This window comes from Mirounga leonina, unplaced genomic scaffold, assembly GCF_011800145.1.
Source record: "Mirounga leonina isolate KUSES-001 unplaced genomic scaffold, KU_Mleo_1.0 Mir_173, whole genome shotgun sequence".
In the NCBI taxonomy this organism is placed as follows: Eukaryota; Metazoa; Chordata; class Mammalia; order Carnivora; family Phocidae; genus Mirounga; species Mirounga leonina.
Genome location: NW_023270447.1, coordinates 88,969,140 through 88,986,680, shown reverse-complemented (window position 1 = coordinate 88,986,680; position 17,541 = coordinate 88,969,140). Strand labels below are relative to the sequence as shown.

The 17,541-nt window shown below is 56.7% G+C and overlaps 1 protein-coding gene across 1 annotated transcript in view; it reads left to right on the top strand.

Annotated features, from left to right (window-relative positions):
• LOC118020052 (calmodulin-binding transcription activator 1) overlaps positions 1-17,541 on the top strand; it is a 642,738-nt gene that overhangs the window by 392,887 nt on the left and 232,310 nt on the right. The window contains exon 4 of the mRNA XM_035019893.1: positions 11,325-11,396. Within this exon, the coding sequence (XP_034875784.1) occupies positions 11,325-11,396 (72 nt within the window). The remainder of the gene's footprint in view (positions 1-11,324; positions 11,397-17,541) is intronic.

Sequence of the window (17,541 nt, the reverse complement as noted above, 5' to 3'; positions counted from 1 at the left end):
ATTCGATTCTACTTAATGTCTTGGCAGAGAGCCCAGCCTCCCATTAACATGGCCACGGACTCGGGCCCTGGCATTTCCCTCCACCTTCTTAATAAACAAAACCCCGTGGCCTGTTTTAAGCAAGAATCCCTTTCCTGGACTCCCTTGCTGCCCACAGCCGTGTGTGTGACCGAGTGCCGTGACTATCTGGATGGTGTCACGGGTGCCCGGCTGGGGCAGTGCTGAGAGCTGGGTTCTCGAAGGCCCTGGAGTAGAGCAATAATTACAGCAGAAACGCCAGGCACTCCAACCCCAAGAGGATCGAGCAGGGCAGGCTCTAGAGCAAGGGCTGATCTGCGGGCAGCCCTTCACCCTCCGTGCCACCTGGGGGCTTTAGGAGCTGAGTCCTGGTGGTTTCCACATCTACCAAGTGCCTGCACCTTCTGGGAACAGGGACCACGGGATGGGTCATGAGTCAGGACAAGGGCCAACTACCTGGAACGGACACCGAAAACCCCTACGCCGAAGGACGTAGCCACTGGCCCCCTCGGGAGGCTCAGCATCCCCCATCAGCGATCACTTTGGCTAAAATGTGCAAGGCCATGTTAAGACATGTCAGTCTCAACAGGCTGTTTGGCAAGGGGAGCACTAGACCAAGAGTTACTTGTGGGAGTTCATTTTCCTCATCAGAGTCCTCAGAACGGGGTGCCTGGTACGCAGCCGGGGCTCTGCAGCTCCTAGCAGAAGAGGGAAAGGAGGGAGGCCACGATCACCATAAAGCACTTTCTAGATCAGTTCCAGCCACTGGCAGGGCACCAAGAAATAGGTCTCAGCAATACGCTTTGATGAAAGAAAGGAAATTTCACTTTATTTATTTATAATTTATGCCCAGTACTTTTAGGAAGTATTTGAAATAGAAACAGCCCAGATTTATATATATAGGCTCAAAGAACAAGAACGTGAGTGTGGGGAGGGAGCTGAGTCAGAGTACGTGTGTATGTACCTAGAGAGACGGAGACAGAGAGACAGAGTGGGGGAGGGAGAGAGGATAGTGTCCCCTCTGGCAGCCCACCGGGGCCATACTCAGTGAGGAGTGGCCCCTGCGGGACCAGGTGCCTGGAGGGATTTCTGAGACATGGGAATGCCCCAGGAGGGCTCGTTCCTGCAGCTGATTGGTGAGGGCAGGGGATGGACAGGAGCCCACACCCACCTGGCTGAGGGTCCCAAGGGTGGGCAAGCAGGCAGGTATGGGCGGCCAGGTGCCTGGACTGGTCCCCCAGCAGAAGCCCCTCCACTTGGCCATGGAGTCCAGAGCAGAGCCCACAGGCCAGCCAGGAGGACCCCAGAGTTAAGCCCCCTGCCCCACCCCCCCAGCTGGAGAGCCATGGCTCGTCTGACCTCCTTCCCTAAATCTAAATTTACCTCATTATCGATTTTTAGCTCTTACTCCATTTTATACCCACTAATTTATTAATCCTGGAACCCAAAAAAAACAATAAAGCTAAAGCTCCAGGGATTTTATTTATATCTTTAAACATGATTTTTATGCCTTTTATCTAAAAATTCATTTAGTCTTTATTGCCCCTCTCACTCATGGCACAGTTAGGAGGCGGTGGCCCCATTCAGATGTGCTGCCCTGCAAGCGCTCAGCCTCTCTCTGGGGGAGGTGGCCCAGGAGAGCAGAGGGGTGGGAGGGCACAGGGGTGCCAGCGCGAGGCGGGGACCCAGTGGGCTGTGATGCTTTCCTGGGGCAGGACGTCCCCTCCCTGGTCCCTGGAAGACACTGGCGGTGAGGGGGCTTCTCGGAGCTCACGCTGCCCCCTGACCTCTACTGCTCATTTTCCCGTTCAGGTCCCTTTACCAGAAACCTAAAGGGCCTGTGGGCTATAAAGATGATCTAGAATTTTCTGTGGAGATGTTGGGGAGCCTCCCTCTCCATGATCTACCTACAGCACCTCTGAGCATCTCTCTCCACTCCTCACCCAGACCCAGGGGTCCTGAAGCCTGGGGAGGGGGACATTGGCTCCTCTTCCTTCCCCCAGAGCCCCCACCTAGAGGGTCTCTTTGGCTCTCTCTGCTTGCCCAAGGTGCTGCCACCCCTGTGCACCCCCTCCGCCGAACTCCTGCTGATGCTGGTGCCCAGGGGTACTCCTGTCCCTAGGGTCTGGGGGTCCACAAAACTGTCTGCAAGGCGATGGGGTGGGGTACACACATGCCCCAGGCCTGCCAGGCACCACCCCATTCTGGCCCTCTCCCTTGCACACCGCCTGTCTGGGGGGTTGGGGCAGAGAGTTACCAGCCTTACAAAATTTGCTGCCCCATCCGTTTCTGTCTGCCCCTTGATTCCTCCAGCTCTGGGGACCCGACCTCCACAGCCAAGCTGAGCCACCTGGTCCCCTGTGTTCCTCCGGGGTGCGCACCAAAACTTCTTCCCGTGAGATGGGCGTCAATTCCCAGAGTTCAGATTCCAGCTTTAACACGTCCCTGCGACCTTGGGTGAGGAGTTGGCATCTCTGAGCCCCAGCTCCCACATCTGCAGAGAGGGCACCTCCCACCCCCTTCCAGGATAATGGAGAGGCCCCTGGTCTTTTACCCTCCCCCAGGTCACCCATAGCACCAAGCACAGGAGACTCTCTATTAGTTGGCAGAAAGACCGATTTAATGTCCTGGGAGAGCCAACCACCAGGATCCCAGGCCTGGAGGTAGCCAATCTCAGGGAGGAGTTCCTCAAGACCCTGAAAATGAATCTTTGGGAGCCTGCCCACCCCTGCCCAGAGGGTTCCCCCCGCCAAGAAGATGCAGGGCTAAGGGGCTTTCTCCAGGGTGGGGTCTGGTCCCACTGGGCAACCTAAGCGTGACCATGGCTGGGACCTGCCCCTGTGACCCACCACCGTCAGGTCGGGGGGCGCAGCCAGCTGCCTTGCTCTCTGGCCTCAGTCCCTAGCTGTGGCAGGGGTCGCTGCACTGGGAGATGTCATTGCTGACTATCTTAGGAGAGAGGCCAGGATGGAGACCGGGTCAGTGATGATCTAATATTCCAGATCTCTCCTGTCACCCAACCCAGAGGCCAAATCAGACTGCAATCCATTTAGCTCAAACTAATTTTAAAGCAATTCACTATTTAACAAGTTCTGAGGCCCCAGTGCTTTTGCAGGCAGCATGCGAATTGAATCATTTGGTCTAATCTTAGATTAATACGAACCAAATCCTTCAGTGAGGACAGTCCTGGGAGCAGCCTGGGACTTCACCCCTTTGTCTGATGCAGGCAAGCCCTGCAGAAGGCCTGACCCTCGGCCATTGGCATGAACGCCTGAGTGAAGCTAACAGGGGCTGGCCTGCTGGACAGGGTCAGGCAAGCATGGGTCGGAGTCCCCCTCTGCCTCTTCCCAGCAATGTGACCTTGGACAAACTGCTAGCATGCCCAGCCTCAGCCTTCCTCAGGATGTCTCTGTGCAGGATGATGTAGAGCTAGAGATGGGAGACAGGAGAGAGTCCATGTGTGGGGAGATCTGGAAGGTACTGGAGGGTTTTCCCTTCATCTGCTCCTTGGAGAGCACCTGCTTGTCCCAGGATGTCAAAGGTTTGGCAGCAAAGGAACCATGTTGACCCCCTCCTGGGAGCCCTGCAGCTCTGCCTGCTCAGGTGTCTTCCTGCCCCCTGAGAGTCCCAGGGCCCCTGGCTCACAGCCCAGATAGGCAAGATACTTTCATTCCTCTGGAGTCACACTGGCAGGATGGGACTCTCGCTAGCTGCCCAACTGCAGTGGGAGAGAAGAAAGCACCAGGAAGACACGCAGCAACGAGAGATGAGTCAGAGGCAGGGAGGGAAAGCTGATGGGGTCAGATCCGAAGTTCTCATCCTGCTTCTGCACTTGCGCCTCGAATTCTCAGAGCTCCCACAGTCCTTCCAGGAAACCTGCTTTGACACGCAGAGTCTGGGCCAGTGCGGCAGGGCAGAGCCGTGAGAATCACAGGGCCTTAGCTTCGATGCAAGGCCATCTGCTGACCGCTCATCACAGGTCCCATGGGTGGTACAGCAGAACAGTCTGTGGTTCACAGACTTGGCCACTCATCCCTCTGCTTAAGATACTTTTGTCCACCTGCCCTGGCCTTTTCCACCTGTGATCCCCCAGCCTACTGCTACTCACCCTTTCTGACTCTTCACAAATGTCACCTCCTCTTAAGTGACCTGGTTGACTATCAGCATGAGAAAGAGACTATTCCCTCCCCTGGTCTCCATCACACCTTTTGCACTTCGCATCAGGCCTGTTTTGATCTGTTTTTGTTGGTTTGCTTTTCCCTCTCTCCGCAGGGGAGGCTGGGGGACCGTGGAGGACCCAGGCTCAGGACAGGCACAGAGTCGACAGTGGGAACTTGTTTATGGGAGAATCCAGCTCCACACCCTCCTCTTACAACCGAGCCAAGGCCCAGCCCGGCCCTGGGTGCCCTTTATTGGAGGGCCTGGCTGTCACTCCATCTGCCCGGGCACCTGCCCAGAATATTCTGAACAAATGGCCCCTTACGCCTTCATCACTTCAGAGCGGGATTAAATTATTATCTTCTGGGTGGATTCCCCCTTCCCTTCTATCATCTCTTTATCTTCTGTCCCCTTTATACCATGACACATTTTTAAAACTATTCATCTTTGTCATGTGAACATCAGATTCAAGTGTGTGAGATAAACCAGGCATCTAAAAATCTATTTTCACTCTGATTGCCTGTGTGCAGACAATCACCTCCCCAGTGGAGGGGGTGGGCAGGCCACTGGGGGAGCATGGGGCTGCCGCCATAAGCTAACCCAGCTCTCGGGATTGTAAGTGGCCATATGCCATAGACACCCAGTCTGAGGACACAGCGGGTATTGTGCCCGTGTTAGAGAAGGCTTTAGGTGGGGAACAGGCAGGGAGTGAGCTTTTCTGCGGTGGCACAGGGGCTCTGGGAGACGGATTTTTGCTGACGGGTTCAAGCTGGCCCAGATAGAATGGCACATACCCACCTGCAGACATTCCAACTCCCCAAAGTAGAACCAACATCCCAAAGTCCCACCCCCCATGTGCCATCTTCCCCCAAACCCCGGCTCCCCCAGATCCCAGCCATTAGGGTCTCAGGCTCCAAGAGTCTCAGCCAGACATCTCAGCACTGGATCTCCACTCTCGTTCTCTAGAGTGAATGTTCCATGCCGTCCCACATGGTAGCCTCTAACTACATGTGGCCGTTGAGCACTTGAAGTGAGGCTAGTGACTAGGGAAGTGAAGTTTCAACTTTATTTCTTTCTACTGAATTTGAACAGTCCCACATGGCTCATGGCCGCCATATTGGATACCGCCACTCTAGAGGCCTGGTGAACAATGCTGGGGACCCATGGAGTAAGATGCCGGGCTCCTACTTTCCCAGAGAGGGAGGTCAACAGCAAACCTTGGCTTTGGGGTTTCCCTGCTTCTTGTGGGAGGAGGTTCCAGGAAACAGAATGAAATATTTGTTCCAGTGGGGAAATTCCATTGGCAGCCATGGCCACAGAGATGTTTTGCTCCTCTGAGAGAAAGCGCCAACACACCTATGCATCCCCAGTACTGAACTAGGTGCTTTCTGTACCTTATCTCACTAAATTCTGCTTAGTTAATAATAAGGTGCTTGACAGGTAGAGGAAGCCATGTTTTCGTTGGGCATCTACTATGTGCCAAGAAGTGCTCTGGTCCACGCACCATCCCTGAGTGCCGGCTAATCGCGTATGAGGCATTTAGGCCCAGAAAGCAAACAACTACAATTAAGTCCAGTTTGAAGGACATCCGGGTTCTGTGAAAGCTGCTCTGTATGGTGGGGGAGGTTGTGACCTGGCCTGTACTCTCCGTGTCGTGTGCATTTGTTAAATGAGTAGACTGTTCCTTCCCATTTAGGTCTTTGCTGCTCCCTCTGTGCCCTGCTTAGATATTCACGTCACGTGGAAGTCAAACTCAGTTTATTGAGCATCTGCTATGTGGAAATCACTGTGGGGAATTTTATAAAAGACGATACAATTCACATTCTTCCTAATCCAGTGGGTCAAGGGTTAGCAAACTATGGCCCACGGGCAAGAGATGGCCCACCACCTATTTTCGTACAGCTTGAGCTAAGAATGGTTTTTATATTTTATAATGGTTGGGGGGGAAAAATCAAAATTAAGAATAATATTCATGACATGTGAAATTATGCACAATTGAAATTACAATATCTGTGATTAAGGTTTTGTGGGAATGCAGCCACACCCATTTGCTTACCCATCGTCCAAAGCTAATTTTGCCCTATAAAGGCCCGTCTGACTGACAGGCCAAGAATATTCACTATCTGGCCCTTTACGGAAAGCGCCAGCCCTGTGATATAGGAGACAGGCCCGCAGACGACAGTCACAGTGTGTATCACACCTGGGGCAGAATCTGCAGCCTCATGGCTGCCAGGACCCTCGGAGTCCCTTTCCTAGATGCCTTCCACTGGCCTGGTCAGGAGGGGCTTCCTGGGGGAGGAAGGACCTAGATGCACTCGGGCTGGGTGTTGCACAGGAGTGGGAGCACGGGAGGGAAGTGCGGGAATGGGAGATATAAGGTCAGCCTGGGGACAGCGCATCCATGTTCTGGAGCCCCATCGGAAAGTGGAGGGGACCACAGAGGGTTGAGCTTTTCCTAGGAGGAGAGGGAGGGAGGGAGAGGTGGAGAATTGGCTGGTCACATGAAGCCATTGAGAGCTGGACAGAAAGGAGGGGCACCTGGTGGTGTCCCAGTACTCCAACCAATAAAGCTTTGCTTATCATGCAGAGGTGCTCCCCTCTTTCGCCCACTGAGGCCATCGGGTGTTGAGGCCTGTCAGACCGTCTGGCACGTGGGGGGACCCCCAGCAGCTGAGTCTGTTGGGGAGAAATCCTCCAGAGAAGATTTGCAGCCAATGTGCCCCTTCTTTATAGGAAGCGTTTATTTTGAGTTAAAGGGAGTTCCTGTTTACTATTGGTTTCCCTGTAAATTTATCTTTCCTTTTTATTTAAGAAGGGGGAAAAAAAGCCCCATAGTGTCATAAAAGCAATACTGAGTATTTAAGAAAGAAATTCCTCCCTGCTCAGCTGTCACGTTCAAGGGAAGCTGTCAGGCCTTAATCCCGCAAATATAACGAATTTGAAAGTTGTTTCCAGCTAGGAGTGGGGTTCTCCCGAGTTTCCTATAAATAGCTAGTTGCCTTCTATTTTTCTCTCATTGTGTGCATACATCAACAAGGGGCTCACAACACGCTTTCCTGCACACACCCCACACCTGTGTGCCCACACCTCACGCTGACGCACGCACACACAGGTGTATCCACCAGCCCCAGGAAGTGACTCTCCCTCCAAACCACATCATGGCCCCCAAACGAAAAGCTCAACCCACGGAGCCCCGAGGGGAGCCCCAGGCCTGATCAGAAAGCACCAGGAGTTTGTAAAACACAGATCACTACAGATAAACTTGATTGCTTTTTTGATTAGTAGGTAAAAGAATGGGTTTGGTACGCTGCCTCGTGAAATAGTGTGCAGTTAATCCCAGGGGGCTTGGTGAGGACATTGTCGTGGACCAAGAGCTGCAAAGTGAGGACATGGGGACAAAGGGACCTGGCAAGAGAGTCTGGGATCAGGGCTGTGGGGCTGGCCAGGGGTGCACCGTGAACGAAAGGGGAGAGGGCCAGGGTGCCAGGGCCAGGGTGCCAGTCCCAGGGCAAACCAAGCCAGTCACGTGCTGAGCGTAGGCAAGTTCACCCCTGCTCTGACCATTTGAAGGCTTGGCTCTGTGCTGGAGAAGCCAGCCTGGATGGACACCCCCTTCCGGGCTTCTCTGTTGCCTTCCAACGCCGTCCCTATGCCCCGATTGCTGCTTCCAACCCAGACCGAGCACCTTACTCCACCCTGTGTCTCCACTTGGATGGCTTACGAGCTCCTCAACCTCACTGAGCAGAAGTGTGAAATCAACCTCTCCCCCACCAGGCTGCTGCACCCCCAGGGTCTCCTGTCCTGGGGCACGGGACCACTTGCCCCCCCCAACACACACACACCTGTGTGTGCAGCCTGGAGGCTGGGTGTCGTCCTTATACCAGGCAAGCGTGGCCACTTCTCCACACCCGTCCTGCTGCCACCGCCATCCGGGGCCAGTGGGCCTCCGGGCTCACAGGGCTGGCCCCGTGCCCCTCATCTTCCTCAGCTCTGTTCCCCGACCACGCTGTGGTCTCCCGAAAGGCAGATCTGATCATGGTGTCCCAGGACAAAGTCAAGCTCCTGGCTGTGGCCCACGGCTATTGTGAGCAGACCTGACCTCCCCGACCTGGGCCCTCCCCATGCCTGGCCTTGCCTGTCATACTCTAATCCCTCCCATCATCTTCAAGCCAGCCTCTGTCTCACCTCCCGTCCCCAGCTGCTTTTCCTGCTGCTGAACTGACACTCCTTCCCCCACTCTTCCCTCAGCCAACCGTGCTCATCTTAAAGCCCCCAGCCCCTCCGGCCCCCTCTCCCACTGTCCTCTGGGATTCTCCTGGGCATCCCACCTGAGCATCAGCTCTTGACCCTCACAGCCACCCACGAGACAGGAGGAGGAAGGTGCCCTTTTCACAGCCTAGAAGGACAAGGACCCTCCCAGCAGGTCCCCCACCCCAAGTAGGACCTGTTTCTCCAGAAGCCCCTCTTTGCCGACTCCAGCTCACCAAGAGTGGATTGCTGGAAGCTTCCTTCCCCATAAGCACAGTAAACCAGCTACTCAACACAACTCAGAGTTCCCTAAAACTGAAGCTTTGCCCTTTAAGCACTAAATGTGGAGCCATTTTCCAGGATGGTTTTCTAGTACGTGGTTTAAAGACCCGGGCCTTCAGAATACCACAAGCAAAAATGAGATATTTATTGACTTCAGGTCTTTCCAGTACTTTCCTGTGGAGACCGGTGGGGCGGTTGTTAGCCATCTTCATTCAGAGGATCTGAGGCTCCCTGCCTCTGGGACTACAGATGAGCAGGGAGCCGGGGGGGGGGGGGGGGTGACCCAGCGTCATGGGGAGGTCATGGGGAGCTAGGCAACAGGGGGAGGGGGTCAATGTCCTTGGGCTCCTTGAGTCCTTGGGGCTCTCTGGAGGCTTTTCCTTCCTCCCTGGATGCTATTTGACATGGTTCGCTCTTGCCAGGGGTCTGCTTTTCCTCTCTCCAGCCTTCCTAGATCATGCTTCTCATCTGTGGAGACCAGAGACATCGGATCACCAGGGTGGTTAGAGTCATATCTAAAAACAGAGTGACTAGGTTCTGAGTGAGGCCCTGGGCATTCCTCTGATTCAAATGCATGAGCCTTGTTGTAGAAACAGCGATGTTTCTTCTTATCATCATCCTGCTTATTGGATGGTGCTGGGCAGTTCTGGGCAGGCAGGTTGCCCACAGGTGCTGGGGTGGCTCAGGGGAGAGCGGGCATGTGCTGTCTCCTTCCTGTGGGCTCTCAGAAGGGATACACAGTAGGTGTTGGGATACACAGTAGGTGTTGGGCTGCAGCTCAACCCGGGCAGATAAGCAGTGAACGGGGAGGCGGGGGGGCGGGGAATGGAGTTGCCCATCAACCACGTTCTTTTCAAGTTCGAGAAAAAGCAGTGGAAAGAAAAGGAGACAGGTAAAGGGGGGGAGGTCTGCAAACCCTCAAGAGGAACGAACAGTGGGAAAAAGCAGATGTGCAGCCTTTTATTTCAAAGAGACAGGAGAGAGTTCTCCTCTCAACAATTTATGTCTCTCTCCATTTGGCTCATTACATGAGTAAGAGTAATGAAACTGCCCATGAGAATGTGCAAATTCCAAAGGAAAAAAGCTGATTAAAGTTGCAGGTGGGCTGCTCATTCGTGGCAAACAAACACTCACAGGAACTGTCCAAACAGGGCTCTCCTTCGGCAAGAAGAAGTGAGTAATCGAAAATAAAAGTAAAAAAAGAAAACGTGGTGTATTCAAAACCAGAAAAGTCAGGAAAGAATATTGCCTTCTTAATAATAAGTACATTTTTGTGGGCAAGAATTGCAAGGAATCGTTTAAATTAATTTCCGCTTTGTTTGGTTGGTTTATACAGGGTTTAGTCCCAGCTGACAGTGATCTGTAAAAGTTCTAACATATTGGAAATCTGATTTTCTTACAGCCAGAATCCCATAGTCCAAACTCTTTCAACTCTGCTAATCAGACAGGCAGGGCTTGAGCAGACTCCTAGAAGAACCAGCCCCCGGGGGGGGGGGGGGGCGGCGGGCATGGGGGCGCTATGGTGAGGTTCGAATGAGCAATGAGAGGTCAAGGGGAGACCTTGCTCACCCTTGGCCTGCGAGGCTCTGGGGCCCTGCCTTCGCTTTCTGCCCCACCGATTCAGGAATGTGTGCTTTGGGAAGCCAGGGTAACTCTGCAGGAGATGGAAAGGGAGCATTCTGGTTTGGAATTGGAGGCTACAAAAGAAAAGGCAAAATCCTGTCCCCCTGAGACTCTCAGAGTTGGGTTTTGAGAGGCACCTGAAGGACCGTTCTCCTTACTGGTCCCCGTTGCCCACCTCCGCCTACAAGCCTGTCCCCACGGTGTCCAGTGCTTTGTGCATATACATGGGGAAGCTCCAGCCACCTGGGTCCAAGTGTCCCTCCTCACTGTCCCCCCCACACACACACACACCCCCACCTGATTCTCCAAATCCATCTGCCAAAAATGCAGCTTTAACCTTACAACAAACAAAAAATATGAATGAACAAACTAAATAAAAGCCAGCAAGTGGGGTGTGCATGAGGGGCCTCTCAGACTCTGGAGGTCAGTCCTAGGAGGCATTGCCCCCCACCCGTCCGCCACTAGCTTCAGAGGTCCCGCCAGCCAGGGCTGCCTCGCCTGCCTGGCATGATGCCCTTGACCAGGAAAGATCTGGAGTGTGGTGTGTGTGCATGAGTGTGCATGTGTGCGTGCGTGCATGTTTGAATCAATTCCAGATACATTCAGTCCCTCCCTGTACACCGAGGGGTCTTAACCTAGGCTCTGTGAATGAACTTCAGGGTAACTCCAAGCCCCTATAATTATAGGCAAAATGTATACATATGTGCATTCCCCTGGTCCCCGGCTTTTCTGGGTTCTCACATGCCTCCAAGGCCCCCCAGAGGGACAGCACCCCAGCTGTCCATTAGTGTCTGCCCGCTAGCCTTTCCCAGCGGTGCTTCTTAGATACGGACCCAGGCCCGGCCCTGGAGCCAGGCCCAGAGGCGTCCGTGCTCAGCCTCCCAGGGCGCCGGCAGTGTCCGTGACCCTTTCTCCTTCCTCCTCTGTTGCGCCGTCTTTCTTCCTTCCTTCCTTCCCTCTTTCCAACTGAATTCTCGTTTTTCCTCTCTCCCTAGTGCTTGTACGGCTGCTATGTCCATTCCTCCATCATCCCCACCTTCCACCGGAGGTGCTACTGGCTCCTTCAGGTAGGTGGCTGGGAGATTCTTCTTCCGTCTCTGGTGCTGGGGAATGTCTGTGGGAGCTGCGCGGGCGTGGGGCTCCTGTGTGCAGTGGCTTGGGGCCGAGGCGCCCCGGCGAGCTTTCCTCGGGGTGTCGGTGTGTGGCTGGCCTGGTGCGTCGTCAGGTGCCAGGAAGGGGAGAAGCCTGGTGGGGGGGCCGGTCTTTCCTGGCCCAGGAGAATAAAACCCCACCAGGGGCTTCCGGGGTGCCTCAGTTTCCTCTTGATGAGGACAGAAGGAAGGCTGAGCATCCTGCTCCTGACTGCAAATTGCCTGTGGGCTGAGAGCTGTACAGTCATTTTCTCTTGCGGGTTAGTCGGTCGTTGGCACCTGTGGAAAATCGGCTCTCGGAGGCACGCCAGTGACAGTCGGATTGATTGGAATGGTTGTTGGGCGAGCAGGAGCCCGCGGCTCTGCAGGAAGGAGCCTGGCAGTCAGTTTGTGATGTCTGCCCTGCCGTGGGACGGAGAAGGGGGTGGAGGAGCCCCCAGGCCCCATCAGGGTGGCCTGGCTGCCAGCTCTGTGTCCGGGGTGCTTGTGTGCAGTTGGCTGGGTCAGGCCGGGCTCGGCGCCGTGGCCGCCCAGCCTCTCCCCGGCTGGTGGTCATCGGTGGTCATCCTGCCGAGGAGAGGGTGCTCCCGTGTGAGTGGGAAGGTCCGAGGGATCCATCCGCCGGGCTGGACAGGGGTCCTCTGATCTGCAGCCGCTCTCTGTGGGCCCCAGCCCCCGTGGGCCAGGCACCGCTGCCCCGATTTCTTCCTACTGCCTCTCCCCAGGTGTTGTGGCTTCTAACCTTTCCCGTTGTGGTTCCACTTTCTGCACCCATCGAGGTTCAAGTTAGCCAACCCCTGGGCCCCAGGGGCTGGAGGATCTCCCTGGTTCAGCGGTGCGGTTGGGAGGGGTCTGGCAGATTGGAAAACAAGCTCCCAATGCCACGGCGTGCATTCAGGGAGCAGAGGGCTGCACGTGCCAGAGGGCAGAGGGGCCGTTGGTCCCCAGGAAGGTGGCCTGGAAGGCATCTCGGCCCAGAGCCATCTCGGTGTGGACATGGAGGTTCAGCCCAGCCCCTGCCTCCAAGCCCTTGCCCTTCTCCCTTAGTTCCAGAAATAATTGTCTGTGGTTCAGCAAGTTCATTAGCGGATGATGCCTGAGACTGTCCAAGGATGTGCTGATTTGCAAAGACACGGCTTCCCTGACATCTTGCCCTCTTGTCAGTTTCCGGGGTTTGTCTCCCCAGGAGGCTGGCCTAGAAGGACCGGTTTCCTAATTGCTCGGCCTCCGTTGTTGTGAAAGGGGCCTCCTGTATTGTCACGGGATGATGCTTTTTGTCTTAATGCGAAAGGTTTTCTCTTCTACCTGGCTGCAGGGGTGGAGTGTGGGGCTCCCACCTTGAGAGCAGGGATCGGATGCAGCGGGAGCCTGTCCTTTTGTCCCCGGGGTCATACTCTGGCTGCCGAGAAATCTTTTCACCCTGAGCAGCCTGCAGCCCGGTCAACTCCTTCCTGGGCCTCCAAAGGCCCCAGGGCCCGTTTTGGCTTTTTTCCTTTACTGTTTCATGCCCTATCAAAACACGTCTTGGGCACACTCTCCTGATTCCCGGCCTGATCACTGCCCTCTGTTGCAGCAGTGCTCTGGCCGGCTTCCTGCCAGCCAGCTTCCCCTGCAGCCCAGCTCTCTGCTCCTCAGGGGTGCTCCCTCCTCCAGGCCTGCTCTCCCGCACCCACACCTCCTCTTGTCTCCTCACATCCCATCATGGGCTGGTGGCTTTTTAATTCCACTAAATTTACTTTCCTAGAATCAGACACTAGTGGGCAGCCATGGGGTGTGAGCTCATTACCCCTCCAAGCTGGAATCCACTCACTCAGATTCGGCTCCTCCTGCCTTGTTTCTGGGGCCGGGAGAGAACTGGGGGTCAGGGAGTGCTGAGGGGGTTGACAGCTGTCCCAGCCCTCCCCTCCCCCGTGCTTTGGTCCTGGCCACTATGTGCTAGAGACATACCTGGGGTGATTCATGGCCGGCTGGGTTTGTGACTTCCAGCTGGCTGGGGACCCCTTCTCCCCAAAGGCCAGTATCACAGGAACTGGTTTCTTAAGGGTAGATCTGGGCCCCCTTATTTTCTCTTTCCAGCCCCAGGGAGTTGTCACTCCAGAGCGTCACCCTGTTTCCGTGAGCAGGTGACAGGAGGGGACGTACACAGGGGTGGGGGGGTCCTGCTCCCCAGTACGTGCTGGGCAGTAGCAGGTTGAGGAGCGAAGGCCAAAGCAATTAGCAGGGCGCCCGTCCCCCACGAGCCCATGAGCCACTGCGGCAGCCGGTGCCGCTCAGGGCAATTTGTTCCAGTGCTAATTACAACACCAGGATAATGATGGTGTGGCCAGGTTTAATTTCTCTGATATTAAACAGGAAAGAAGCCAGGAGACACTGGCCCAGATGGAAATTGGCCCAAGTTTGTCTCTGACACCAATTACCAGGAAAAAGGACTGGGGGGAGTGAAGATGTCAGGGCAGGGGCTGCAGTAGGAGCCAAGGAAGCAGGCCACCTGCAATGCCCCCGGCTCCTGGGAAGCCAGCCTGGTCCCCTAAAGCCGCCAGCTGCTGGCCACGCCCCCTCACAGCAAGCAGGGTGTGAGGGGCTGGGGAACAAGAGGCGAGAGGAAGGGGATTGGAGGGGCAGGGAGGGGAAGGAGGGCTTCTGGGTAAGGGAGAGTTTGTTCAAGGGGCAGCCCTAAAAGTTTCGGAGTGACCTGGTTTCCAGGGGAAGGAGCTACCTTGCCCTCTCTCCTTTGCTAATAAACACTTTAAGATGTGAGCAGGGAGACAAGTGAGGAGCCAGACCCTTCCCCCAGAGTGGAGGGGAGTGAGGCCCCAAGGTTCATAAGGTCATTGTCATGACTGGTGTGCACCACGTGAAGTCATCTGCCCAGCTGGGTCAGGGCCTTTGGGGGATTTGCCCTGGGACCTTGAGAAGCCACGGCCACTGGCTGGGACACCTCCTCGGCCACATCATCTGCACACCAGCCTCCCTGCGTCACAGCTGGCAAGACCCCTAGGCTCCCCTGAGCTCAGCCACTGCATTTCCTAGCAGACCCGGAGGCCCAGAGAGGCCCAGAGAGGACAGGGCCAGACGCAGGGTCACCCAGCTGGTCAGCGACGGAGCCGGCTGGGGTCAGGCCTCCTGACTCCTTGCTTCTGCCTCCAAGGGCCTGAACACAGTTTCCCCTGCAGTCGCCCTGACCCTCAGCCTTGCTGGGGGCCGGAGGTCACATGGCTACTCCCGAGGCGGGGCTGCTCCCAGGGTGAGCCACACGGCAGGGTCTCGGCCTCCGTCCCTGCCGCCCACAGACTCTCCTGCTTGGGAATCTTCTCACGCTCAGGCACAGGGCCTTCCTGCCGCCTCCTGCATCCCCTTCCTGGGCCCCCACTTTCCATCCATTTGGGCGTTTCTCACCCATCCACAACCCCAAGGAGAACAGGCCCCCTTTCAGGCTAGACTTTCCAGCAGATTCTGTATGGCTCATTTGGAAACTATTTCTGCTTCTAATGAGTGTTTTTCTTTGTGCCCTTGTCCTCTAAAATGCTTAATGAATGTTTTCTGTGCTCCAGTGGAGCAGGGGGTGTGTCCCTGTGTGTCTGCCAACGCCGTTCGGGGGGCTGTTAGGCTGCCGAGACCAGCTCACTGGGGCGGAGGTAGCGAGGAGCTCCTTCCCAGCCCACCCCTGCAGCACGCCCAGAGGCCCGTGGGCTCACGAGCAGCACTGCGTGAGCACAAGGACCTGGGGGCTTCGGGGGTACCCCGGGACTGGGGGTTCCTAGATCGCTGGAGACGGGTGGGTGTCTGCGTTCCAGCTCTGCCCTGACGACCCTGAGCCTCGGAAGCTGTGACCACACAGCCACCACGGATGCCAAATCCTGGCCAGACAGTGCACGGGATCCTTACCGTGGGCCCCATGTCGCCCAGGAGAAGACCAGGCTGTCCGAAGTCCCATGGTCACCCAGTCAGCAGAGGGCGAGCCCTGCCACCCTCTCTGCCTCCCCGGGCCACCAGCGGCACCCTCTCTTCTAGGGAGCGGCTACAGCCAGCCAGCTTTGGGCCCCCGGCCCCAGGCCTCAGGGCCAGAGAGGAGGCAGCTCTGGGCCTCTCAGGCCCACGCTCTCCGCCTCCTGCCTTCCCTGGAGCTCGGCCAGCCCTGCCGCCCCCCATCGTGGCAGGTGCTGGGGTGCCCTCTGCACGCAGTACCATGGCACGGGGACCCGCGTGGAGCCAGCCCAGAGGGGTGCAGGGGTGGGGGTACCAGCTCCTGGGGAGCTAGCTCCAGGCTGCCCTGGCCCCACTAGAGCCCCCAGCCCAGGAGCGGAGGGGGGCCTCAGTCACAGGACCCTCTGTCTTCTAGGGGAGGAGGGAGACCCCCATTCTTGCTTGGGCAGAGTCCCAGCTTCTCCTCACAAGTGCCCGTGAGAACTCTGTTTCCCCACCTGGTGGGCAAGGCCTGGAGGTTGAGCTGAAGTCCTAGATCCCTTTGTCGGGCTGTGGGTCCACAGCCGGTGTTGCCTCCTCAGGAGAGCGCTCCTCCTGCCTGGAGGAGGGGGCTAAAATGGCAGCCGCAGAGAAAAGGCAGGAGCCAGCAGCCTCGCCAGGCTGACCCCGGGCTCCGCAGTGTCTCAGGGCCCCGGAGAAGCACCTTTGCTCACGTTCTTGGGACAGTCACAGGGAACAGCTCCCTGACAGCTTCTCCCCCAGATACAGGCCTGGACCCCAGCGTGTTCCGAGGGAGCCCTGCCTTCCTTCCGGCCCCGGCCTCCTCACTCAGAGCAAGCTCTGCAGGGTCCCCGAGGGGGTGCACTGAGACCCAGGCATCCCCAGCCAGCAGGGGAGGGGGCGGGGGCGGACAGGCCTCCTCACCCAGCACTCGAACCACAGCAGCCCTGCGGGTGTGCAATGTGTCCCCATACGTATGGATTTCTCTCCAACACCGGACGGTCTCTGGGCTGCCTCTGGCTCCCCGGGAAGGGTCCACAGATCTCACTGCTACCCGCAAGTGGCAAAGTGGGGGCACGGTTGGGTCAGGGGGAGGCATCCTACAGGGTCACGGAACGTTTGCTCCTGTCCCCAGCACGTCGCCCACATTGCCCTTCGGGGCACCCACGTGGCCCAGAGTGGGGGAATGAGCACCATCGGCCCTCTGTTTATTTTAACCCCTTGAAATAGTGGGGTTGGGTCCCCCAGGGAAGCACCTGGTAGCTGCGTGCCTCTGGGCAGTTCAACTAATTTCTCTGCATCCCCTTTTCCTCATCAGGAAGTGGGGACAGTAATAACATCACTGCGCAGGGCTGTCGTCGAGAAATAATACCCTGCTGCGCGGACACACGTAGCCAGCCCCTGGCACGCGGCAAGCGCCTAACAGGGGACAGCTCCAGGTTGGACCTGTAAGCTGGCATCCTGACACCCCTGAGAACGCTTTGTGACCCCCAGGCCGCATCACCCCTCTATCCTGCACAGCGAGGTGGCAGGGGGCTGGAGCCAGGGCCCCCCAGCACGTGAGCTGGTCAGGACCAGCTGGCCAGGGGGAGTCTCCTGCAAGCTCCTTCTGCAGCAGCAGGATGCAGAGCGAGACGCGTTCTAGACGTGGTGGCCCTGTTGTCACTATAAATGTCCCTTGCCTACCCCCCCCAAAAAAAGACTTGAAATCCGTCTGGGGAATGATCAACTTTTTTGCAATTTGTGACCCAAGCACCCCCTACCCGACATCCACTCACTCTTTCTGGAAGTGCGGCCCCACCTGGGACCATGCCCCCAGCCCTCAGGGGTGGCCTGCAGGTGAGCTGGGTCACAGAAGGGACCAGAAGGCCCAACCGGGCACCTGGAGGAGCATATCCACACTCGGCCCTGAGTCTTCAGGCTCATCCCAGTGGTGGGGACATCTCCACTCGGAGTGAGCTGGACTCCACCAGCAGGCCATCCCCGCGATGCAGGTGACAGTCCAGCAAAAGAGAGATCTTCCTTCCTTCCTCCCTTCCTCCCTCCCTTCCTCCCTTCCTCCCTTCCTCCCTTCCTCCCTCCTTCCCACCTTCCCTCCCTCTTTCCTTCCTTCCCTCCCTTCCTCCCTCCTTCCTTC